At 44.7% G+C, this 20,030-nt stretch overlaps 1 protein-coding gene across 1 annotated transcript in view; it reads left to right on the top strand.

The window, feature by feature from the left end:
- Positions 1-4,018, top strand: part of KCNS3 (potassium voltage-gated channel modifier subfamily S member 3) — a 38,772-nt gene extending 34,754 nt beyond the window's left edge. The window contains exon 3 of the mRNA XM_030311603.1: positions 2,004-4,018. Within this exon, the coding sequence (XP_030167463.1) occupies positions 2,063-3,538 (1,476 nt within the window). The 5' untranslated portion in view covers positions 2,004-2,062 and the 3' untranslated portion in view covers positions 3,539-4,018. The remainder of the gene's footprint in view (positions 1-2,003) is intronic.
- Positions 4,019-20,030: the final 16,012 nt, after the last annotated feature.

Raw genomic sequence — 20,030 nt, 5'->3', positions numbered from 1 at the left:
CATGCTCGTTTTGCTTTTCTACTTTCCTGTCCTTTTTTTTTTTTCTTTCAAATTAATCACCAAGTACTGCTGATTTGACATTATAAACTTTCCTTGATTTTTGTCACTTCCTCTTTACAGACACCACCACTATGTGAGTTGGGGTCTTCTCCCTTCCTCTCACCTGTTCTGTTGCAGCCCTGTCTCTTTGGCCCTGAACTTTCACCCCAAGCAGACCCCTGCTCCAGTGTCAGTGGGGTCTTTCTAAGTCACCGTTGGCAAAGACAGCTGTGTCCAGTCATTGATTAAGATTGTTTAGGGGCACCTGGATGGCTCAGTCGGTTAAGTGTCTGACTCTTGATTTCAGCTCAGGTCATGAAATCATGGTTTGTGGGTTCGAGCCCTGCACTGGGCTCTGTGCTGACAGTGCGGAACCTGGTTGGGATATTCTCTGTCTTTCTCTGTCTCTCTCTGTCTTTCTCTGCCTCAAAATAGATAAACATTAAAAAAATAAAAAATAAATCATAAAAAAAGATTGTTTAGTGGTCTTGCTTACAGGTAAAGTCCAGACTCTGTAGACTGATATACAAGATTCTTCCCAATCTTGCTTATGCCCAACCCTTGGTGCCCACTGTTGGGAATGCCCATTCCCCTTGTTTGGTCAACTCTGCTTGAACTGTTAATGTTTGAGCCAAATGTAACCAATGACAAGGGTCATTGCTCTTTTCTCAATAAGCCCAAAGATGCTTGACTCATTTCTGTTATAGCATTTCCCACATTGCATTATTGGATTATAATAAGGAAGAAAGTGGATGGAGGAGAGGGTGTCTATAGTGGGAGTAGCATGGATTTGCATTAATCCAACCTGGGTTTAAATTCTGGCTCTACCATTTACCTATACTGTGATCTTTGACTCAACCTCTCTGAGCATCCATTTTTCTGTACACATTCTGTAAAGTGTTGGCAGGATTAAATGGCATCGTGTCTATCGAAGCATCTAATAGTACCCTGTAGGAATTTAGTATATGATAGTCTCCTACCTTTCTTTTTTCTGCACCATTTGCTCTGAGGAAGTATCATTGTATTGGGTGATAGTCAAAGCTATTACTTTCTCCCTGAGAAATGGATCTGGTACATCCTAATTAGTGTCAGAACTAGAAACAGGCAGTATGTGCTGGGCCAGTATAGACTGGGTATCTATGGGGCAATTGGGAGTGTGTGGGGAACTGTCTGTGAGGGGAGGGAGCAGGAGAGAGAGGAGAGTGTCTGTATGAGGAAACTGATAGTTCAATTAACTTATAGAGGTTTCCCCAAGTCACTGTCTTCTCTGTGGATGTACCTGAAACACTATCCCATGAAGTGTAACTATAGCTTTAAGATGTAGGGTACTTAAGGACAGGGAGATAATTATATGCTCTTGATTGTCCACATCCAAAGGTAGGAATGGGGCTTTCTCTTAAAGGAGTGAAACATGGGAGCAGAAGGGGAAAGCTACATCTTTTATAAGAGCTGAGCTGAGCCCCCAGTCACATGTGGGTTGGGGGCGAGGGTCAGAGCAGAGAAGAGAACTGTTTGTGAGGGTGCATGACTGAGACCTGGGCACAGGGAGAGGTGAGCTACAAGTCAGGCAGCAACCAGCCTGTCACGTTTGAACTGAGCATTGCCAAATGCGGTAGCCTCGTGGTTGAGACTGGGGATGCTTGTATTGTGTAAGTGATCCACAAGGCGTTGCTTTTTGGGGGCCTGGAGGTAAATTTTGTATGCTTAAAAAAAAATAAAGAACTAGGAACGAAGGTTCATCAAACTTAGATGGCAGTCTTCTTTTTCCTAAAAAATGGATCCATCAACCCAACAATCTGTTTTGTGTTCATTTTCTTCCGGTTAAAATGCGTAATGCTTTTTCCTTCTTATTCCATTTCCTGCTTTGCTCTTCACGTAGCCCATCATCCTGGAAAGGGCAGATTAAAAATAAGCTTGGCAAGGCACAACGGGGCAGCGCTAATGCCATCTTGTGCTCCTTCCAGGTGCAGCGTGAACTTCCTCATCTCCCTTCCCATCCAGCTCCCTGCCTCCTGTATCCACCATGGTGTTTGGTGAGTTTTTCCATCGCCCTGGACAAGACGAGGAACTTGTCAACTTGAACGTGGGGGGCTTTAAGCAGTCCGTCGACCAAAGCACCCTCCTGCGGTTTCCTCACACCAGACTCGGAAAACTGCTCACCTGCCACTCGGAAGAGGCCATCCTGGAGCTGTGCGATGACTACAGTGTGGCCGATAAGGAGTACTACTTTGATCGGAACCCCTCCTTGTTCAGATATGTTTTGAATTTTTATTACACGGGGAAGCTGCATGTCATGGAGGAGCTGTGCGTATTCTCATTCTGCCAGGAGATCGAGTACTGGGGCATCAACGAGCTCTTCATCGATTCCTGCTGCAGTAATCGCTACCAGGAACGCAAGGAGGATAACCACGAGAAGGACTGGGACCAGAAGAGCAATGACGTGAGTACCGACACCTCCTTTGAAGAGTCGTCCCTGTTTGAGAAGGAGCTGGAGAAGTTTGATAAGCTGCGATTTGGTCAGCTCCGGAAGAAGATCTGGATTCGAATGGAAAACCCAGCCTACTGCCTGTCTGCCAAGCTCATTGCCATCTCGTCCTTGAGCGTGGTGCTGGCCTCCATTGTGGCCATGTGTGTGCACAGCATGTCAGAGTTCCAGAACGAGGACGGAGAGGTGGATGACCCCGTGCTGGAAGGTGTGGAGATCGCGTGCATTGCTTGGTTCACTGGCGAGCTTGCCATCCGGCTGGTCGCTGCTCCCTGTCAAAAGAAATTCTGGAAAAACCCTCTGAACATAATTGACTTCGTCTCCATTATCCCCTTCTATGCCACCTTGGCTGTAGACACCAAGGAGGAAGAGAGTGAGGACATTGAAAACATGGGCAAGGTGGTCCAGATCCTCAGGCTTATGAGGATTTTCCGAATCCTCAAGCTTGCCCGGCACTCAGTAGGACTTCGGTCTCTAGGTGCCACCCTGAGACACAGCTATCATGAAGTTGGGCTCCTGCTTCTCTTTCTCTCTGTGGGCATTTCCATCTTTTCTGTGCTTATCTACTCTGTGGAGAAAGACGAGCAGACATCCAGCCTCACCAGCATCCCCATCTGCTGGTGGTGGGCCACCATCAGCATGACCACTGTGGGCTATGGAGACACGCACCCAGTCACCTTGGCCGGGAAGCTTATCGCCAGCACGTGCATCATCTGTGGCATCTTGGTGGTGGCCCTCCCTATCACCATTATCTTCAACAAGTTTTCCAAGTACTACCAGAAGCAGAAGGACATTGATGTGGACCAGTGCAGTGAGGACCCACCAGAGAAGTGTCACGAGCTACCTTACTTTAACATTAGGGACATTTATGCCCAGCGGATGCACGCCTTCATTACCAGTCTGTCTTCTGTGGGAATTGTGGTGAGCGATCCCGATTCTACAGATGCTTCAAGCATTGAAGACAATGAGGATGTTTATAACACAGCGTCCTTGGAGAATTGCACAGCAAAATGAGCAGGGACATTTGTGCCTGTATCTTGTGTCCCTTCCTGACGTTAGGTTAACACAGCTTTATAAACCTCAATGGGTTCGTTAAAATAATTTAATTCTCAGGGTGTACCTTTCAGCCATAGTTGGACATTCATTGCTCCAAAATGATAGAATCTTCTTTATTTTTCTCAGTAAAGTGAATTAAATGCCTTGTTCTGAAATTTATTTTTTACAAGAGAGAGTTGTGATATGATTTTGGAAAAAAAAAAAAAAAGGTAAATGGGACTGGGTGGGATTTATTGCTACGGCTTGTGTATCATTCTGTGTTTGTCATCTACTCACATTGAGCTAACTGTAAATTACTGACAAGTAGAATCAGAGGCCCGGCTGACTGAAGACTCCATGCATGTAAGATCCACAAAATGAGACAATGCATGTAAATCCATGTTCACGTTCTAGACATGGAAATTAGGAGCCTAATAAACTTGCCTAATTCAGTGTGGAGAGTGTCTTGGTTGTACGTTTTTACGTCAAGTAAGTATATTTCAGGATGTTCAAACTTGGTCTGGAAGGGAACTGCTCCTTTTGGAGCATCAAGAGTCCTTTCTGTTAGTTTCTGAATTTTGGATACACATCTACCATGGGCTAGTTCTTCTGTTCAGTAGACTGGTGGTGGTGGGCGGCAGGCAGAAGGATCATGTCCGTGATGAAACCATGCCGTCCAGGGTATATTGATCACACGTGTACAGGTTTGGGACATACTCAAGTTGCCATATGTGAATGAAGCATGTGCCCTTACAGATATGTTTCTAGTGTGTATTTTGTGTTTTATAATTTCTCCTGTTCAGATAAAACCTCATCACCTGAAAAGTATGCAGAGCAGAGTAAATCTCCACATTCACAGGCAGAGATAGACTCCATGAGTGGAAGGAAGGAGAAATGGTGTCCAAACACACAGATATGATTCACTATGGCCAGAGGAGTGAAACTGTAATCACTGGGAAAAGCTACGCCAGGAGCTATAAAACAAGCCACCACTTAAAAATAGCCTTCGAGACAGTAATGTCTGCGTCTTATGTAAAAGCCCCTCATGATGAAAGAAGACATACATACTCATTTCCAGAACAATTCCATCCCATGTGGAGAGAATGTAGTGAAAAATCTTAATTTTGGAGATGTATGTGACTCTAACTCATGCTGTCAGACCGAGTCCTTTCCCCGAGATCTTTCTGAATGGAAAAGCCGCCTGGGTTTATTACCCTACTTCCTATGTCTGTAGACGCATTTCATTGAAAGAAGGACATTGCCTGTGGGTTATCTGATGAAGATAACTCTGACTCATCTCTCCTCTTAACGTTTCGGTGACTTCTGAGATGGATATAACTGAACAGAGTTTACAGTCACTTTTAAATCTGGAGGTTTATTCATTCATGTGTGTCATCCCCTGCCCATTTGAAAAATCTTTCTTTTCCCCCAAACGCCTTTTTGATGTTGGCATAAATATAGTTTTGAAGCATAGCAATAGAATTTGGGATCCAGTTTTATTAAAGATTTCCCAATTAGTAGTGAAGTAGCTGAAGACTGCTTGTATAGTAATAGTAATAGTAATAGTAACAACAATAGTACTAGTAATCATAGTACTAGTAATAATAGTAATACGAGCAACAATAGTAATAGTAATAATAGTAACAGCAATGGCATTGGTAATGGTAATGGTAATAATAGCAACAGCAATAATGATAATTGGCTGCTATGTAAGTGCTCCGCCTGTATCATCTCACTGATTGCTTACAACATCACCATCGGCAAGGGTTTGTTCCTGTCTGCATTTTAAGACGAGGAAACTGAGGCTTGCAACAAAAGTGCCAGTGCACACAGTGAATGATGGAGTCGTGCCGAAGACCCCAGGATCCAGGTTCCAGAGGCTGTGCTTTGAACACTACATCACACTGCCTCCGGCTCCACTGTGTCGGGGAGTAGATTTAAGGACACATCAGGGCAGAGTTCATCTGAACAGACAAAGAGCAACCAACTGTCGGACTCTGATCTTTCCAGGATGTGAGTCGAAAGGGGAAAATGCTGGCTATGTACCTGTCCTCTCCTGACCCACAAAGCAGGCACATTTGTTTACAGAGAAGAGTTTTCTAGAATTCCCTTGAAGCAGAGGCAGACTGTGAGGGTGCTTCCTGGGCACGAGTGGCAGGCACAAGAGTTCAGGAATGTCTCTCAGCGGGTGGGTACTGAAGGAGAGCTAGAATCCTGTACCTTCTACCTGAGCTTCTCTGGTTGGAGCAGAACAGGAGTTGTTTCTGCCTATAACTCGAATTAATTCCCTGGTGGTGGCTTGCCAGGGCACTCAGCAGCGTGTGCCTGCGAGTGGTGGTAGCAGGCCTCCCTCTGGGCTCACTGGCTGGAAGCCTCTGCCCCGGAACCTTCTCACCTCAGTCCCCGCCCCGCTCTTCAGTCAAAATCCCTGCCGGTCACTGGGCCTCTAGTGACACAAAGCTGCAGTGCCTTGTTGGGTGTATGCCTCTCTTAGCTTTCCCACAGTCCGTGCAGGTCACCTGTTGTTCATACCACATGGTGAGATGGCGGGTTCCTTCTTGCCTAAGGGTTGAGCCAGCCGCTAAACGCCCACTGCACAGGTTTGCTGGCCTGTGAGTGGGGACTGAGGGGTGGATGAGGAAGCCAGTCAACCCGATCGACCTACCTCTGGCACTGCCTGTTGTGGTGTGATCAGTTCTGGGCATTGGGGTCCCTCTGAGTGGGACCAGGCCACTTTGAGAGAGTTTGGTCTTTTAGTTCTTTCAAAATCCTTGTCCCTACCCTGTGACCTCTTCTTCCATGTCCTCAGATTTGTTTTACTGTCTCAGCTTGCCCAGGCTAACACTTGGCATTCCCTGAGTGCTTCCTGGGACAGGTGCTCAGGACGGGCACTGGGAATAATAGACAGAGATATGGTCCTTGTCCTCAGGGAGACTTTGGGCTACAGCTGACATGTATGTGTACGTGTGTGTATGTGTGTGAGAGAGAGAGGGCTTCCTGGAGGAGCTCATACCTGAGCTGTGTGGGAACTGTAGTCTGAGATCCTGGTGAGTTTGGTTCAGTTTTAAAGATAGAACCTTCACTGCCACTGGATGGGTCCCAGCTGCAGACGGTGCTAACCTCTGCCTTTGGGGCCTCTCTTTCCCCGCTCTGGCAACCACCACCCTTCTTTAGTTAAAGGATCTTCCACCTTTAGATGTGATGGTCTCCCCACCCCTTTTTTTCCTGTGGAAGTTTAACCATGCCTATGTTAGTCACAGTTGCTTTTGTATATGCCTGAGCTCATCCCCTTGTGTTGGTTTTATATTTAACTTAGAATTTGGGGGGGAAGTGGTATTATCCCCATCTAGAGCAGGGCACAATGCTGTGCATTGTCTTGGGGTTTATGTGCCCTGGTTAATATTGGAAAAACGTTTTCTAGCATTCAGAAAAGGATGATTTGCACCATATGACATTGTCATTATTCTACCAGTTTTTAAAAGTCTAGAATAACAGCAGCTTCCATATGATTCAATGCGATATTGGGGGTTTGCCTTATGTCAGCAAAAAGGTATTTCTCACGTTCTTAGGCAAATTTGTGACTGGTTGTCTCTGCATGTCTGCTTTAAGGAAGAAGTGGGCATCAGGAAGCTTGGGGATTGGGTATCAGCACCAGGGCTAACGAGCTGTGTGGTCAGGAGGCCCAGCAGCCAGCCCTTCTCTGAGCTTCTTTTCTTCGGTTGGATTTAAGTGTAATAATCACCAGAATCCTTTCTGTCGCTGACATTTATGTAACCTACTTTGTTTCTGCAAACTAGCTAGTTCCCCTCTAACTTTGTTTACATTAGAAATTTACATAGCAAAATCAGATTTTAACCTGCCAATGAATTGGTCTTATTCTCTGTCAGTGGAGTCCTAACCGATGAGATCTTCTTGTTGAGGACACAGGGAATTGGCTTGCTCTAAAATTTAGGTTACAGGGGCGCCTGGGTGGCTCAGTCGGTTGAGCGACTGACTTCAGCTCAGGTCATGATCTCACGGTTTGTGAGTTCGAGCCCTGCGTTGGGCTCTGCGCTGACAGCTTGGAGCCTGGAGCCTGCTTCTGATTCTGTGTCTCCCTCTCTCTCTGCCCCTCCTCCATTCATGCTCTGTCTCTCTCTGTCTCAGAAATAAATAAACATAATTTTTTTTGTAATTTAGGTTATTAAAGACATTTGCAGAGCCATTTCTTTCACTTTATCTGGTGACGAGGAGTAAAGGCCCCTGAAATTGCTGGAGGGTGATGTGGGTAAAAGTTCTGAACATCAGTAGATCCATGAACTTGATTTGCTTGGAAATCACCCAGTGGCTTAACCTTTGGTCGTTTTGGCATCTGACAGTTTGCCCTTCTCGGGAAGAATGCCAAAGCATTTAGGAACACAGGGGAATGGAGGGGTGAGCTGAGAAAGAAGGTACACAGGAGGGCTAAGCCCTGCTTAAAGCCAGGAGTGTGACAGCTCAGAGGCACCTGGGAGGTCATCTGGCCCCCCTCCCCACTTAACAGATGAGAAAGAGGAGTGACTCACCGGAGGCCGTGCAGCTCGAGGCATAGAGAGAGACTAGATCCAGACAGGACCACAACCACAATGCATTGCTCCCTCCCTGCCTGCTTCCCTACCTACATTTTATTAGAAAAATTTCAAACATGTACAAAAGTTACGAGCATAGCATCATGGAACTACATGTACCTACCATATGTGAACATTATCATCTCATTAGACGCTCATTTCCTCTCTTGCTCAACTCATTTCCTCTCCAGTGTATTTTGCAAGCAAATGTCAGGCATATCATTTAGTCTAGAAGTATTCCAGTAAGTATCTTTAAAAAAATACTCCTTCTAAACACAAATGCAATGCCATTAATTAAACTAAAGATTAACAATTTCTTTTTCTTAAGTTTTTTTTTAATGTTTATTTATTTTTGAAAGAGACAGAGCATGAGTGGAGGAGGGGCAGAGAGCGAGGGAGACACAGAATCTGAAGCAGGCTCCAGGCTCTGAGCTGTCAGCACAGCTGACATGAGCTGTGAGATCATGACCTGAGCCAAAGTGGGAAGCTTAAATGACTGAGCCCCAAGTTTGTTTTTTTTTTTTTACAGTAAACTCTATGCCCAACATGGGCTTTGAAATTACAACCCTGAGATCAAGAGTCACATGCTCTACCAAGTCAGCCATGTGGCCCCAAATTAACAATTTCTTCTATAATATTTTTTTCTAATGTTTATTTTTGAGAGAGAGAGACAGAGTGTGAGTGGGGGAGGGACAGAGAGAGCAGGAGACAGAACCCGAAGCAGGCTCCAGGCTCTGAACTGTCAGCACAGAACCTGATGTGGGGCTTGAGAACCCATGAGATCATGACCTGAGCTGAAGTCAGACGCTTAACTGACTGAGCCACCCAGACGCCCCAACAATTTATTAATAATATCTAATATCTGGTATCAGAAGGAGTTGCATAATTGCTAGGCTCCAGTTACTTGGCATTTCTGAACACCTGGTTCAGGTAAAAGAATTCCACAAATTATGTGTTAAAGCATCACAGGGAAGCAGGGAGCCTCAAGGAGTAATGAAAATGATTTCTGCTGAGACCCTCAAATTAGTGAGACAGATTACTGTTTCTTCAGTTTTTAAAGATCTCTGGAGGCTGAGAGAACACACCTTACAGTTTACATTTAAGCGAACAGTTACCAAAAGTGCTTAAAAATTCATTTGTCTTTGCTTCACACTTGCTGAAGGTAGAAGCGGTTGCTAACTGCCCCGGAACAAGGAATGTCTGTGTTCCTCAAACCTATCAATTTCCATTCTGTACTCTCTTCTCCTGCTGTAAAGAATCCCAATTTTGAGAAATGTATTTGCTTTTTGTTTTCCCCAGAAAAACAAGGAAGATATTTATTAGGTGTTACCCAAGTTGACCAACATCCAAGTGAGGTTGGTGTTTTAGTAGAGGGTTTAAATGATGTTCTTGAGTATTAGTTTCCTTTGGCTACTGAGATAGTATCACAAACTCCTAGTGGCTTAGAACAACAGAGATTTATTGCCTCATAGTTCTGGAGGCCAGGAGATTGAACTGAGTTTCAGGGGCTGAAATAAGGTGCTGTGAGGGCTCTGCACTTCTGGAGGCTCCGGGGGGTAGAGTACGTGCCATGCTTCGTCCAGCCTCTGCCTACATTTCTCGGCTTGTAGACACATCATTCCTGTCCCTGCACCCGTGGCCACATTGCCTCCTTCTCTTCTGTGTCACACTTCTCTCTGCCTCCCTCTAAAGACACTTGTGATTACATTTAAGATCCAGGGTAACGTCCCCAGGTCAAGATCCCCAATTTTATCAAATCTACAAAGTTCCTTTTGCCATATAAGGTGACATTCACAGGTTCCAGGGTTTAGGACCTGGATATCTACAGGGGTCAATATTCAGCTTTCTTCACCAAGGTCACACAGCTACTAAGAAGCCTTGATTTTAATGGCGTGCTAATACAAATGCATCACGTTGGTTGGGAAAAAGGAAGAGTGCCTAAGAACATGGGTTTTGGCATCAAACAAACTTGAGTTCTAATCCTAGCTTTGTCTGTGATCATAGACAAGCTCTTTATTCTCTCTGACCCTCAGTTTTCTCATCTGTATTTGGGGTTGATACCGACCTTCTTACACAGATAGTGTAAGGATTAAATTGGCTGTCTCTCTATAAAGTGTCTGGTGCAGTGCCTGGCATACAGCACGCACCCCACAAATGGTCTTCCGTATGTAATCGTGATGCAAGACTCCTTTAGGCTTATCTCAGGCGGCACTCGTGTAGGAGCAAGTATGTTTCCGTCTGATTGCAGTACACTAATGAGATTAGATAGAATTTGATGTGAAGACATTTACGGGTGTCAGGAGAAAGGTAATTTATGAAGTATTATTGTGTGAAAAGACATGAAGCTAATTCGAAAGTAAGAAATATACATCTAAAATAGAAGAATTGCACTTCATGTTGGAGCAACTTTTAAGTGGATTGTAAACGTTTCCTGAAAACAGAAAACATCACTGAGATGCAATAGGTTTGAAGATAGGAAACAGCACTGGTCCCGGAGTTGAAATACCTTTGTTTGCATTCCAGATCTGTTGATGGGCTTGGGGAAGCCACCTGACTTTTCTAAGCCTCGGGGTCTCAATGGGTGAAAAGAGAACAGCAAGATCATGGCTGTGAGGATGTAAAAATGCTTCACACATGTTCTAGTAACACTTCATAGGAAGAAGCTATCGTGAGGCCCTCTTTCCCTGATAGGAAAGACAAAGAGCAGAAGCAACCACTCTTGTGTCTATGATGAGTTTTACTGCATCATTAAAAGAAAATCAATGAACAGAACATTTGGTTCCTGAAGCGCTGTGTAGCTTTATTTGAACACAGCTTTCTTCCTAAATGAATCCTGCCAAGTACCAACGTGAATATACATTTTATGGAAAAGCTCCATGGTGCTGTAAGGCCAGATGTATGAAGCACACACAGGGCCCCTTTTCCAGTAGCAATTACCCGATGAAATTGTGCCTTGTCTGCAGCAGGCAAACCGGGTCTGTTCCCATTGGAGTAGGGAGCACGTGCTATGGTATTTATAAACTGTAAACGATGTTTGTCAGTATGCACAGCACATGCATTCATTCCTGACTGCTGGCAAGAAATAACCGCATCGGTTCTGAACAGCTAATGATGGATTCATAAATTCTGTCAGCAAATCTGTTGCCGCGAGGGATTCTCTCCATAAATGGTGAAGACTCTAGCACGTGCACTTCTAATCCTGCACTGAACAGAGTGTAAGGCTCTGGGTCAGACACTTGGCTCATTCATCCCTGGGCCAACCCTAGCAGATTCCAGAAGCCAAGGAAGAGTCATGGTATCCGGTGCATCGTGTCACATGGAAGGTGAGCTGTAGGAGGTTAGCACTGTCAGGTCTCGCTTTGATCTCTCCTGCTGCCTAGCCATAGAGAGTGTTCAGAGCCATCTCAGACAAGTCTTGCCCCAGCTGCTGGCGGGTCTGTAGAGGTCAGCACTTTTGAATCTTTTCTAGGCTCTCAAGGGGATAGGTTGGCTTTGTTGGAGATGGAGGCAAGAAAGGTTCATGTTTGCTATATCCTTTACCTCTGGGTGAGACCGACCGCCTCGCCGGGCCACGGAAGTGAGTGGCCAGCCCTCCATGGTGCTGGAAGCCAGGGACCCAGGCCGTCTTCCCTGCTCCCTCCAACTTCCAGTTGATCTGGGTATGATCTGGCTCCCGATTCTCAGCTTTCACTTTTGTTCACCATCTGCCCTTGGGACTCGGCAAACGATTTCTCTGTTGTTTACTCCAGTTTGCCCTCATACCCTCAGTTGATGTGTCTCCTCATTTCAGACCATGTTTAATGTCTATCCCAGCCAGCCTCTTAGGGCAACCCCAAACACCAGCCGGCTGGTTCAGCCCCACCTGCTCCAAGCCCTGCAGGGAGACACCTGGACATTTCAGGCTGTTGAAGTCCATGAGCTCAGGTGATCAATGTAGGCCTGATCAGACTTCATTCCAGGCTTCATAGCAAGAGTTATCAACTAGCACTGGGAGTCCATGTCAAACCTAAGGTATTGCATGATGTATATATAATGGGACTTCAAATAGAACCTTCTTTTGTGTATTTTTAGTTCCTCCAGCATGATTGCCCTTCCTCCTGATCAGAAGGCCCTATGGCTCTTGATGCTTGTCTATAAGGGACTTCGTGGACTCTACACAAGTCCATGAAGCCCCTTATATTTATGGCAGCTTCCCAGCATGATAGAAAAGGATCCCTGAGCACTTATCCTTGGTAATTTCCCTCTAGAACCCAAATTATTTATTATGATTTTGCTGGATGTCCAATTTCATTTGTTCAACAAAAAAAATTATTAAAGATTTCGCTTTGAGATATATGTATGTGGGTGATAAGGACACAACTCTCTTGCTCACAAGAAGCTCATGGTGTGGTAGAATGGGCATCTGGGGCTATGGTGCCCAAGACAGGGCAGGAAAAGAGCATAGGTCTTGGGGTATAGAGCTTGGTTCAGGGGCTGTCTTCACCATCTACTTCTCTTTGATCATGGTCAGGTTACTTAACCTCTCTGAAACCCCTATTTTCTCAACTATTCAAAAGGGGCTATTACAGCCCAAAAGGGTTGAGATAATGCACATTAAGGACACATAGTAGGTGCTTAATAAACATTAGTTTCTTCCTCTTTCTGTTCCCTAATATGGCACTCTTGGCTAAGGTTTCATTATATAAGATGAACTGAAGCCTTGGTATTTATTTAGTGAATCTGAATAGTGTGAACAGTAAACCAGATGATTCAGAGGTACAATCTCCTTGCTCTCCACCTCATGCTTTGCCTGAGTAAACTCATAGTGGTTCATCAGTGTGGTATTAAATGCCAGTGCTGCTCTGAGGTCAAGAGCAGCCTCTTCCATCCCTCACTGATTGCTGGTACAGACCTTTTCATCTTTCTCTGATGATCATGTGCATCATGAGGCAGGAGACACCCGAGCCTTGGGAGTGTCTTTAGGCAGCTACAGACTTGACATTCGTGATCCAATATTGCCTTCAAACAATGGGGGATTCTAAAAACAACATGGACCCAAAATAACTTTCATGAATGCGGTATTTGAGTGCTGACAGTCATCACCATGGTCGATAAAAGGTTTGGCAAAGGTTTCTATCCCTCACTGAGCATCCGACTTCTACAATAGAGCTGTACCAGTGTGTCCTTCATTTCTGATGGTTAAATGTTTCAGCCTATCTCAGGAAATTGTGTGCAATCAGCGGATCTAATAAAGCTGGAGTTTTAAAAGTAATTTAGATGCCATTGAAATATGCTGCTGTATTTGGAATGGCAGCTGTACAATAATAATATTACACATGTGCTTGGCATTGATGCTTTATATGAATTCACCCACTTAATCTTTACAACAACCCCATGAGGTAGGGTGCTGCTCTCATCTTCACTTTACCATTGAGAAAAGTAAAAAACAGAGGGGTTATTTCTTGTCCAAAGTCACACAGCTAGTAATTAAGGCGCTAGGATTTGAATCCAGGCACCTGGTTTGACCTCAGAATTCATGCTGTCAATGACTATAATGCACTGACTCAATACTAATTTAAGTCCCATGACTAATGGTTATTTAGAAATTTAATTGACAAGGGGCGCCTGGGTGGCGCAGTCGGTTAAGCGTCCGACTTCAGCCAGGTCACGATCTCGCAGTCCGTGAGTTCGAGCCCCGCGTCAGGCTCTGGGCTGATGGCTCAGAGCCTGGAGCCTGTTTCTGATTCTGTGTCTGCCTCTCTCTCTGCCCCTCCCCCGTTCATGCTCTGTCTCTCTCTGTCCCAAAAATAAATAAACGTTGAAAAAAAAAAAATTTAAAAAAAAAAAAAAAAAAAAGAAATTTAATTGACAAGATTTTGACGATCTCAAGTGGCTGGGTTTAAACACATACAATAGTATGACTTCCAAATTTGAGCACTGAGAATTGTTTGCTTCTGATTTCTTGGTGTTGCTGTTATTGTTGAGGCCCTGCTCTTTGATGAAGATTCTCTTGGGTATCCAGGAGAAGACTGGAGAATTGTTCCACATGATCATGTTGAGAACTGTGAAGGGTCTGAAATTTACCCTGCTTGCATAGTAACAAGTTAGTCTGCCATAGATTCATGGATGTTGGCAGAGGACACATGATTCCTGGGCCAGAGACAAAGGGCAGTTCATCAGTCACAGCAATGGAAACAACTAGCATATCAGCATTTATATCTGCTCCCTGAGCCTGTCTCCAGAGGGTGATGCAAAGTGGGCCTGAAGTGGACACCTGAGCTGAGGGAACACGAATCTTTCATAACGGGAAGCAAGCATGTCTGTCCTTCACTCTGGAGGCTGATTTTTACCTTTATTATACTGAACAGTAAACCATCTGCCCTTTTGTTATGGACAGCAATATCTGGAAACACTCTGTCTTTCAAGGCTGTTTGCTCTACAAATATCCTTGAAAAAGTAGACCAGAATGAAGGCGTTTCATGGGTCTCTTGTGTTTCTTCTCATCTTGTGAACATGAATTGTCTCCCAATAGGTCTCTGTACTTCCAAGAATCTAGAATTTCAATGTGTGGTTATGAATAACAGTCATAAAATAATATCAGACTAATATACAGGTATCACATAGTCTGGACGGCAAATATAAAGGGCCTCTTGGGAGGAAAAGTCATGGGGAGCTAGGGTGGGTGGGTGTAGAAGTCTTTTTGGATCAGGAGAGATTTCTCTAAGTCAGAATACATTGGAGAGTGAAATAAAGGAGAACATTTTATGCTGTGTCACAGCTGAGGCTAGGTACTCCACCATACAGGACACTGGACTTGCTGGAAGATTTGGGTTCTAGTCATGACTCAGTTGTTTATTAGTCATGTGCCGCAGGCAATCCCTCTGAACCATCTGGCTATTGTTTATTGACTTTTACTTTCCTTTTCTATAAGGTATGAATACTTATTACCTGCCGATATAGGGATCAGAATTTCGGTCAATATCATAGTAAAAAATGGAGAGACTTTTGCTTACCTACACATTTAATGGGGAGTTGAGAAAATGAGTTGGATTTTCTTTATATTGAAGAAAGTTTGTGGTCTGGCCACAATTTATCCAGATTCTTTGAGTAATTGTTGACATCTCCTATCTTTACCACCAAGACACAGGCATTTCATCTCCCTTCTCATAGCCCACATTGACTTTCCTCTCTTTGTTAGTGTCGCTATCGCTATCAATCCATCGCTTGTACCCATTGTCCAAGGATGAAATTCTGACTCCATAACTCTACTCACATGACCTCTGAGAGCTGGCTCAGGTCTGCCACTACTGCTTCACCTTCCCACTAAAAGTGATGTTTACACACACACACACACACACACACACACACACACACCGTACTGATTTTCCATGTCTTTGCTTACACTTCTCTCTCTCTCTCTCTGGAAAGCTTTCTCTCTCATCATCTTACTAGTTCACTCCTGTTTATCCTTTATGAATCAACTCAAGAATTACCTCCTCCTCAAAAATAAGACAACTAAACTTAATGCTCCTAAATAGATTTCTTCCTCCCTCCCATCCACCATCTATCATCTATCTATATCTTACTGTATTTACTTCCATTGTATTATAAAGGGTGTATGTAAGTGTCTCTTTCTCCATTAGACTGTAGGTTTTTAAAGAGTGGGTAATAGGTCCTCAGTGATATTTGTCCAATGAGTGAAGGAAAACAGTTGATTCTATGAACAAAGGAATCTTTGGATCTCTAAGTCAAGACCCTCATGGTGGATGCTCAGCAGATCATGGCCTCGTTGTCACTACCGCACGTGGGCTTAAAGAGGAAGGCAGTAGGCAGGGCTGGCTCTGGGTACAGACTGTCTTCTCCAGCTCCTCCTTACCTTATCACCTGGCACATTTCCCAACCCTCTGATTTACCCCTTTCTCATAGGGGATTAGTCAAAGGTAAAAATCAGGATTAGAAAGAATTGGCGGGGGCGGGGGGACGAATCCCATTTAGCCTAACCTTCTGTCCTTCCAAGGGCATCTTGATTTTCAGAGAGGCCTCATAAAGATCCCAAAGGCTGAGACCTCCTTCCCTGAAGGAATCATAGGTGGTGGGATTCTAAGCAGTAGGCCAGAGAAGAACATAGTATCTTCACAACAGAGCTCCATCCCTCTCTGTTCTGTCCATAGGAATGAAAGTAGGTTCTGCTCGCTGATAGTTTAAGCCAGCTTTCAAGGTCACGATGAAGGAAAATGATCCGTATATGCAAACCTAGAGCCAGTTTTGAGAAAAACAAGCATTACCAGGAAAGGCTATAAACAAGTTTATTTTCCCAGGGTGGCTTAGTTTTCGTGAGTCTGAAACCTCAAAGGACTGAGGTGTGTGCCACCCCTTTCTGAGGCACGCAGCGTGTTTGAGGACTCTGTGGGCATTCATCGTTTCCATCCGTGAATTCTCAAGAGATGTGCAATTCAGTGAATTGGTGGCTCTTAGCTGGGAAATGGCTTTGATATGGACCACGGAGCAGCAGAAAGCCATTTTCCCCATGCCTGAGTTCCAGGAGGGAGACTTTGTTTTTTTTTTTTTTTTTTTTTTTTTTTTTATGAAGTTTATTGACAAATTGGTTTCCATACAACACCCAGTGCTCATCCCAAAAGGTGCCCTCCAGGAGGGAGACTTTGAACATGGGGACTTCCCTGGAGACGTCAGAGCAACCAGTTACAATTGCTGTCACATTCCGGTGCTTTCTACGATTTGGTATTCTATAGGGTATCTGTGTGCACACAGGTACGCATTTTGCATGTTAGAGGAAAAAGCCAAAACTTGGTGGGGATTACTCTGGTAATCCTGGATTCCGATCACTTACTAGCTGAGGGACCCGTGTAACTACTTCCACCTTCAGTTTCCCCATCAGTCATGTGGGGATGATGAAGTCCACCCAATTTAGTCATCGGGAGAGTTACGTGAAATGACAAGTACTTGGCGAGGTACCTAGTGAACAGCAGGTGCTCTGTAAATGGTACCTATTGTTAGTATAGAAACAGGCCACATTCACTTATTTGTTTGTTTACTTATTTAATAACACCCCACCTCATCCCCCCACCGAAATACTGGGGAAGCGTACAGAGAACACGCTCTGACCCCAGCTACCGACTTTGATCAGAACAGATCGAAAGAGAGATGCGAGACATGAGAAGATAAGAATGAATTAGATGAAGAAAAGGTGGCAAGTGTAAAATAAATGGAAAACCCTGCATAGTTACAAACTTAAAAAAAAATATGGTACTTAATTATGTGTGCTCCCACTTGTTAGCGGAGGGTTTTAAAGTAGTTTACAAAGATACGTCACAACAGAATTAAAACGACTGCGGTATATGCATTCGTGCCCTGACTGCTTCCCCAGGGGACTTCAACTTATAAACTTAAACAAATATCAGGAAGTTACTAATAATGAGAAAGAACAAAAATGAGTTAGCAGAAGAAAATTGAATAGAGTCGAGATGCTAAGTGTGGGGTTTCTGTGTGCAGCGAGTGGCCCCTGGAATCTGTCCTGACCTTTATCTCACATGCATGAACACCTGCAGGGGCAAGCTGAAGACCTTGAACATGGCTTTCTGTAGTCATCTGGCTTCCCCTGCTTTGCTTGCAATCAGTTCCCCTTCAGCTTCCGCCCTGACTCTCGACTCAGATTCCCCTGCAGTCCTGCTCCTGCCGTCTGGCTTGTGCACCAAACCCTGTTCTCCCCTACTCTCCCAGGACTCTGGCTCAGGACCCCTCCAGCACTCTGTTCCTGGCTGCTCCATCTCAGTCCCCCGTATGGGCAGGTGCTGTCTGGGAGAATGGGATATCCTGCACCGTCTGTCGCCCCACACCCACACTGATTGATGACCTGGTCTGGTTTTGTCATTTGCATATGTGTCTGGCTCACCAGATCAGCTGCCATGGGTGTGGAGCCCGGCTTTGGGGCCTTTTGCCTCTCCTTGCTGTGGATCAAGTCTTGGGCTACTTTATGTGTAGTTAGTGGTTTCCAGAAGTCACTGGCTGGCTTGGCAATTTGCTGATGGGACACTGTGCATGCATACTCAGGGCAATCATTTTACAAAGGATTCTCAGGTTTCTGCTAAATGAAATATTTAGACACAGAGGGCTTGCTTCTTTGCTGCAAAACAGCATCATCAACAACATAAGTGATGATAACGACAATACCTTCAAATTTTGAGCATTTCTGTGACAGGAATTGTGCTAAACACGTTATACTCATTCTTACAAAATCTCATGAGTAAGTGATAACTGTTAGCACCATTCCCCAAAGAACAAACTCAGGTACGGAGAGGTTAGTTGATTTCCCCAAATCAATAAGTATTAAGTTTAAACAGGATTAAAAACTGTCTTCCTGACTCAAAGGCCAGGTTGCCCACACCACTACACCTTCTGTTTTCTCAGTGGCATCCATGACAGCTAAGGGACGGCCGCCTGGAAAACCTGGGGAGTCTCATTTTGGGGTCCCTCTGTAACAAGTGTCTCAATCTCTCCACACTCTTCATCTCCAAGTAGCTTCTTTTTTTAATGTTTATTTATTTATTTTGAGAGAGAGAGAGAGAGAGAGAGAGAGAGAGAGAGAGACAGATAATTCCAAGCAGGCTGTGCATTGTCAGTGCAGAGCCTAACACGGGGCTTGAACCCACAAACCATGAGATCATGACCTGAGCCGAAATCAAGAGTCGGTCGCTTAACTGACTGAGCCACCGAGGTGCCCCCAAATAGCTTCTGAGGTAAGTGTTCATTCAAAATGAAAGCATTTGCTGTAATACTAGTCACAATCTGTAGCGATTTATTTATATCTGCACTCATTCTGCTTTCTTTCCAGCTAGGAAAGTCAGCCTTTCTCTTTTTTTTTCTTTTTTAAATATAATTTATTGTCAAATTGGCCAACATACAGTGTGTAAAGTGTGCTCTTGGTTTTTGGGATAGATTCCCGTGGTTCATTGCTTACATACAACATCCAGTGCTCATCCCAACAAGTGCCCTTCTCAATGCCCATCACCCACTTTCCCCTCTCCCCCACCCCCCACCAACCCTCAGTTTGTTCTCTGTATTTAAGAGTCTTTTATGGTTTGCCTCCTTCCCTCTCTGTTTGTAACTATTTTTTCCCCCTTTTCCTTCCCCCATGGTCTTCTGCTAAGTTTCTCAAGATCCCACATAGGAGTGAAAACATATGATATCTGTCCTTCTCTGACTGACTAGGAAAGTCAGCCTTTCTCAAAGCCAGCCTCTTCACCTTTCTGTCCATTTGTTCGTTTGTTCATTGTTCATTCATTCTATTTATTGATCATCTCTGCACCATGTGCTGGGGAATAGCCGTTTGGCGGCCTTCGGTGTTAGTCCTTCCTCCTTCCTTCAGGACTTCCATCCGTCTGTCACCCCCTTGCCTGTCACTAATGCCCCCTCTTTTTCTCACTGTTCATTCCTATAGAAGTTTCCAAATGTTTTCCATCCTTTTCCATCCCCTTCTTTTTATCACCTTACTCTCGGCTTCTGAGCCAAGCTTCTAAAGAATTGCTAGGGCTCCAGCCTTCCCTCTCCTCCTGTACCTTTACTTCCAGTTCCTGCGGCCTGGAGCCCCCTTGCACCCCACACTGGCCTCCTGGAACTGCCCTCACCAAAGTCGCTCTATTGCACACTCACGTCCACACCACACTGATCTATCTGGGCAGCTTTGGTCCTTCCCTTGTTCTGGAACTATCCTTGCTGTCTTTGACCCGGCTGTCTGGATTTTTGTAATCTTCTGAATGTTCTTTCTCTGTCTTCATTAGGGGTTGTTCACTCTCTACCTAGTACTAAAGGTGGGTTCTGTGCAAGCTTACCTTTGACCCACAACCTCCTTTCCCTCCATGTTCTTCCTGTGCAATCCCATTGACCCCAGA

The sequence above is a fragment of the Lynx canadensis genome, chromosome A3 (assembly GCF_007474595.2).
Source record: "Lynx canadensis isolate LIC74 chromosome A3, mLynCan4.pri.v2, whole genome shotgun sequence".
NCBI lineage: Eukaryota > Metazoa > Chordata > Mammalia > Carnivora > Felidae > Lynx > Lynx canadensis.
The sequence above is the reverse complement of the archived record's forward strand: the minus strand, read 5'-3'. Positions and strand labels throughout refer to the sequence as shown.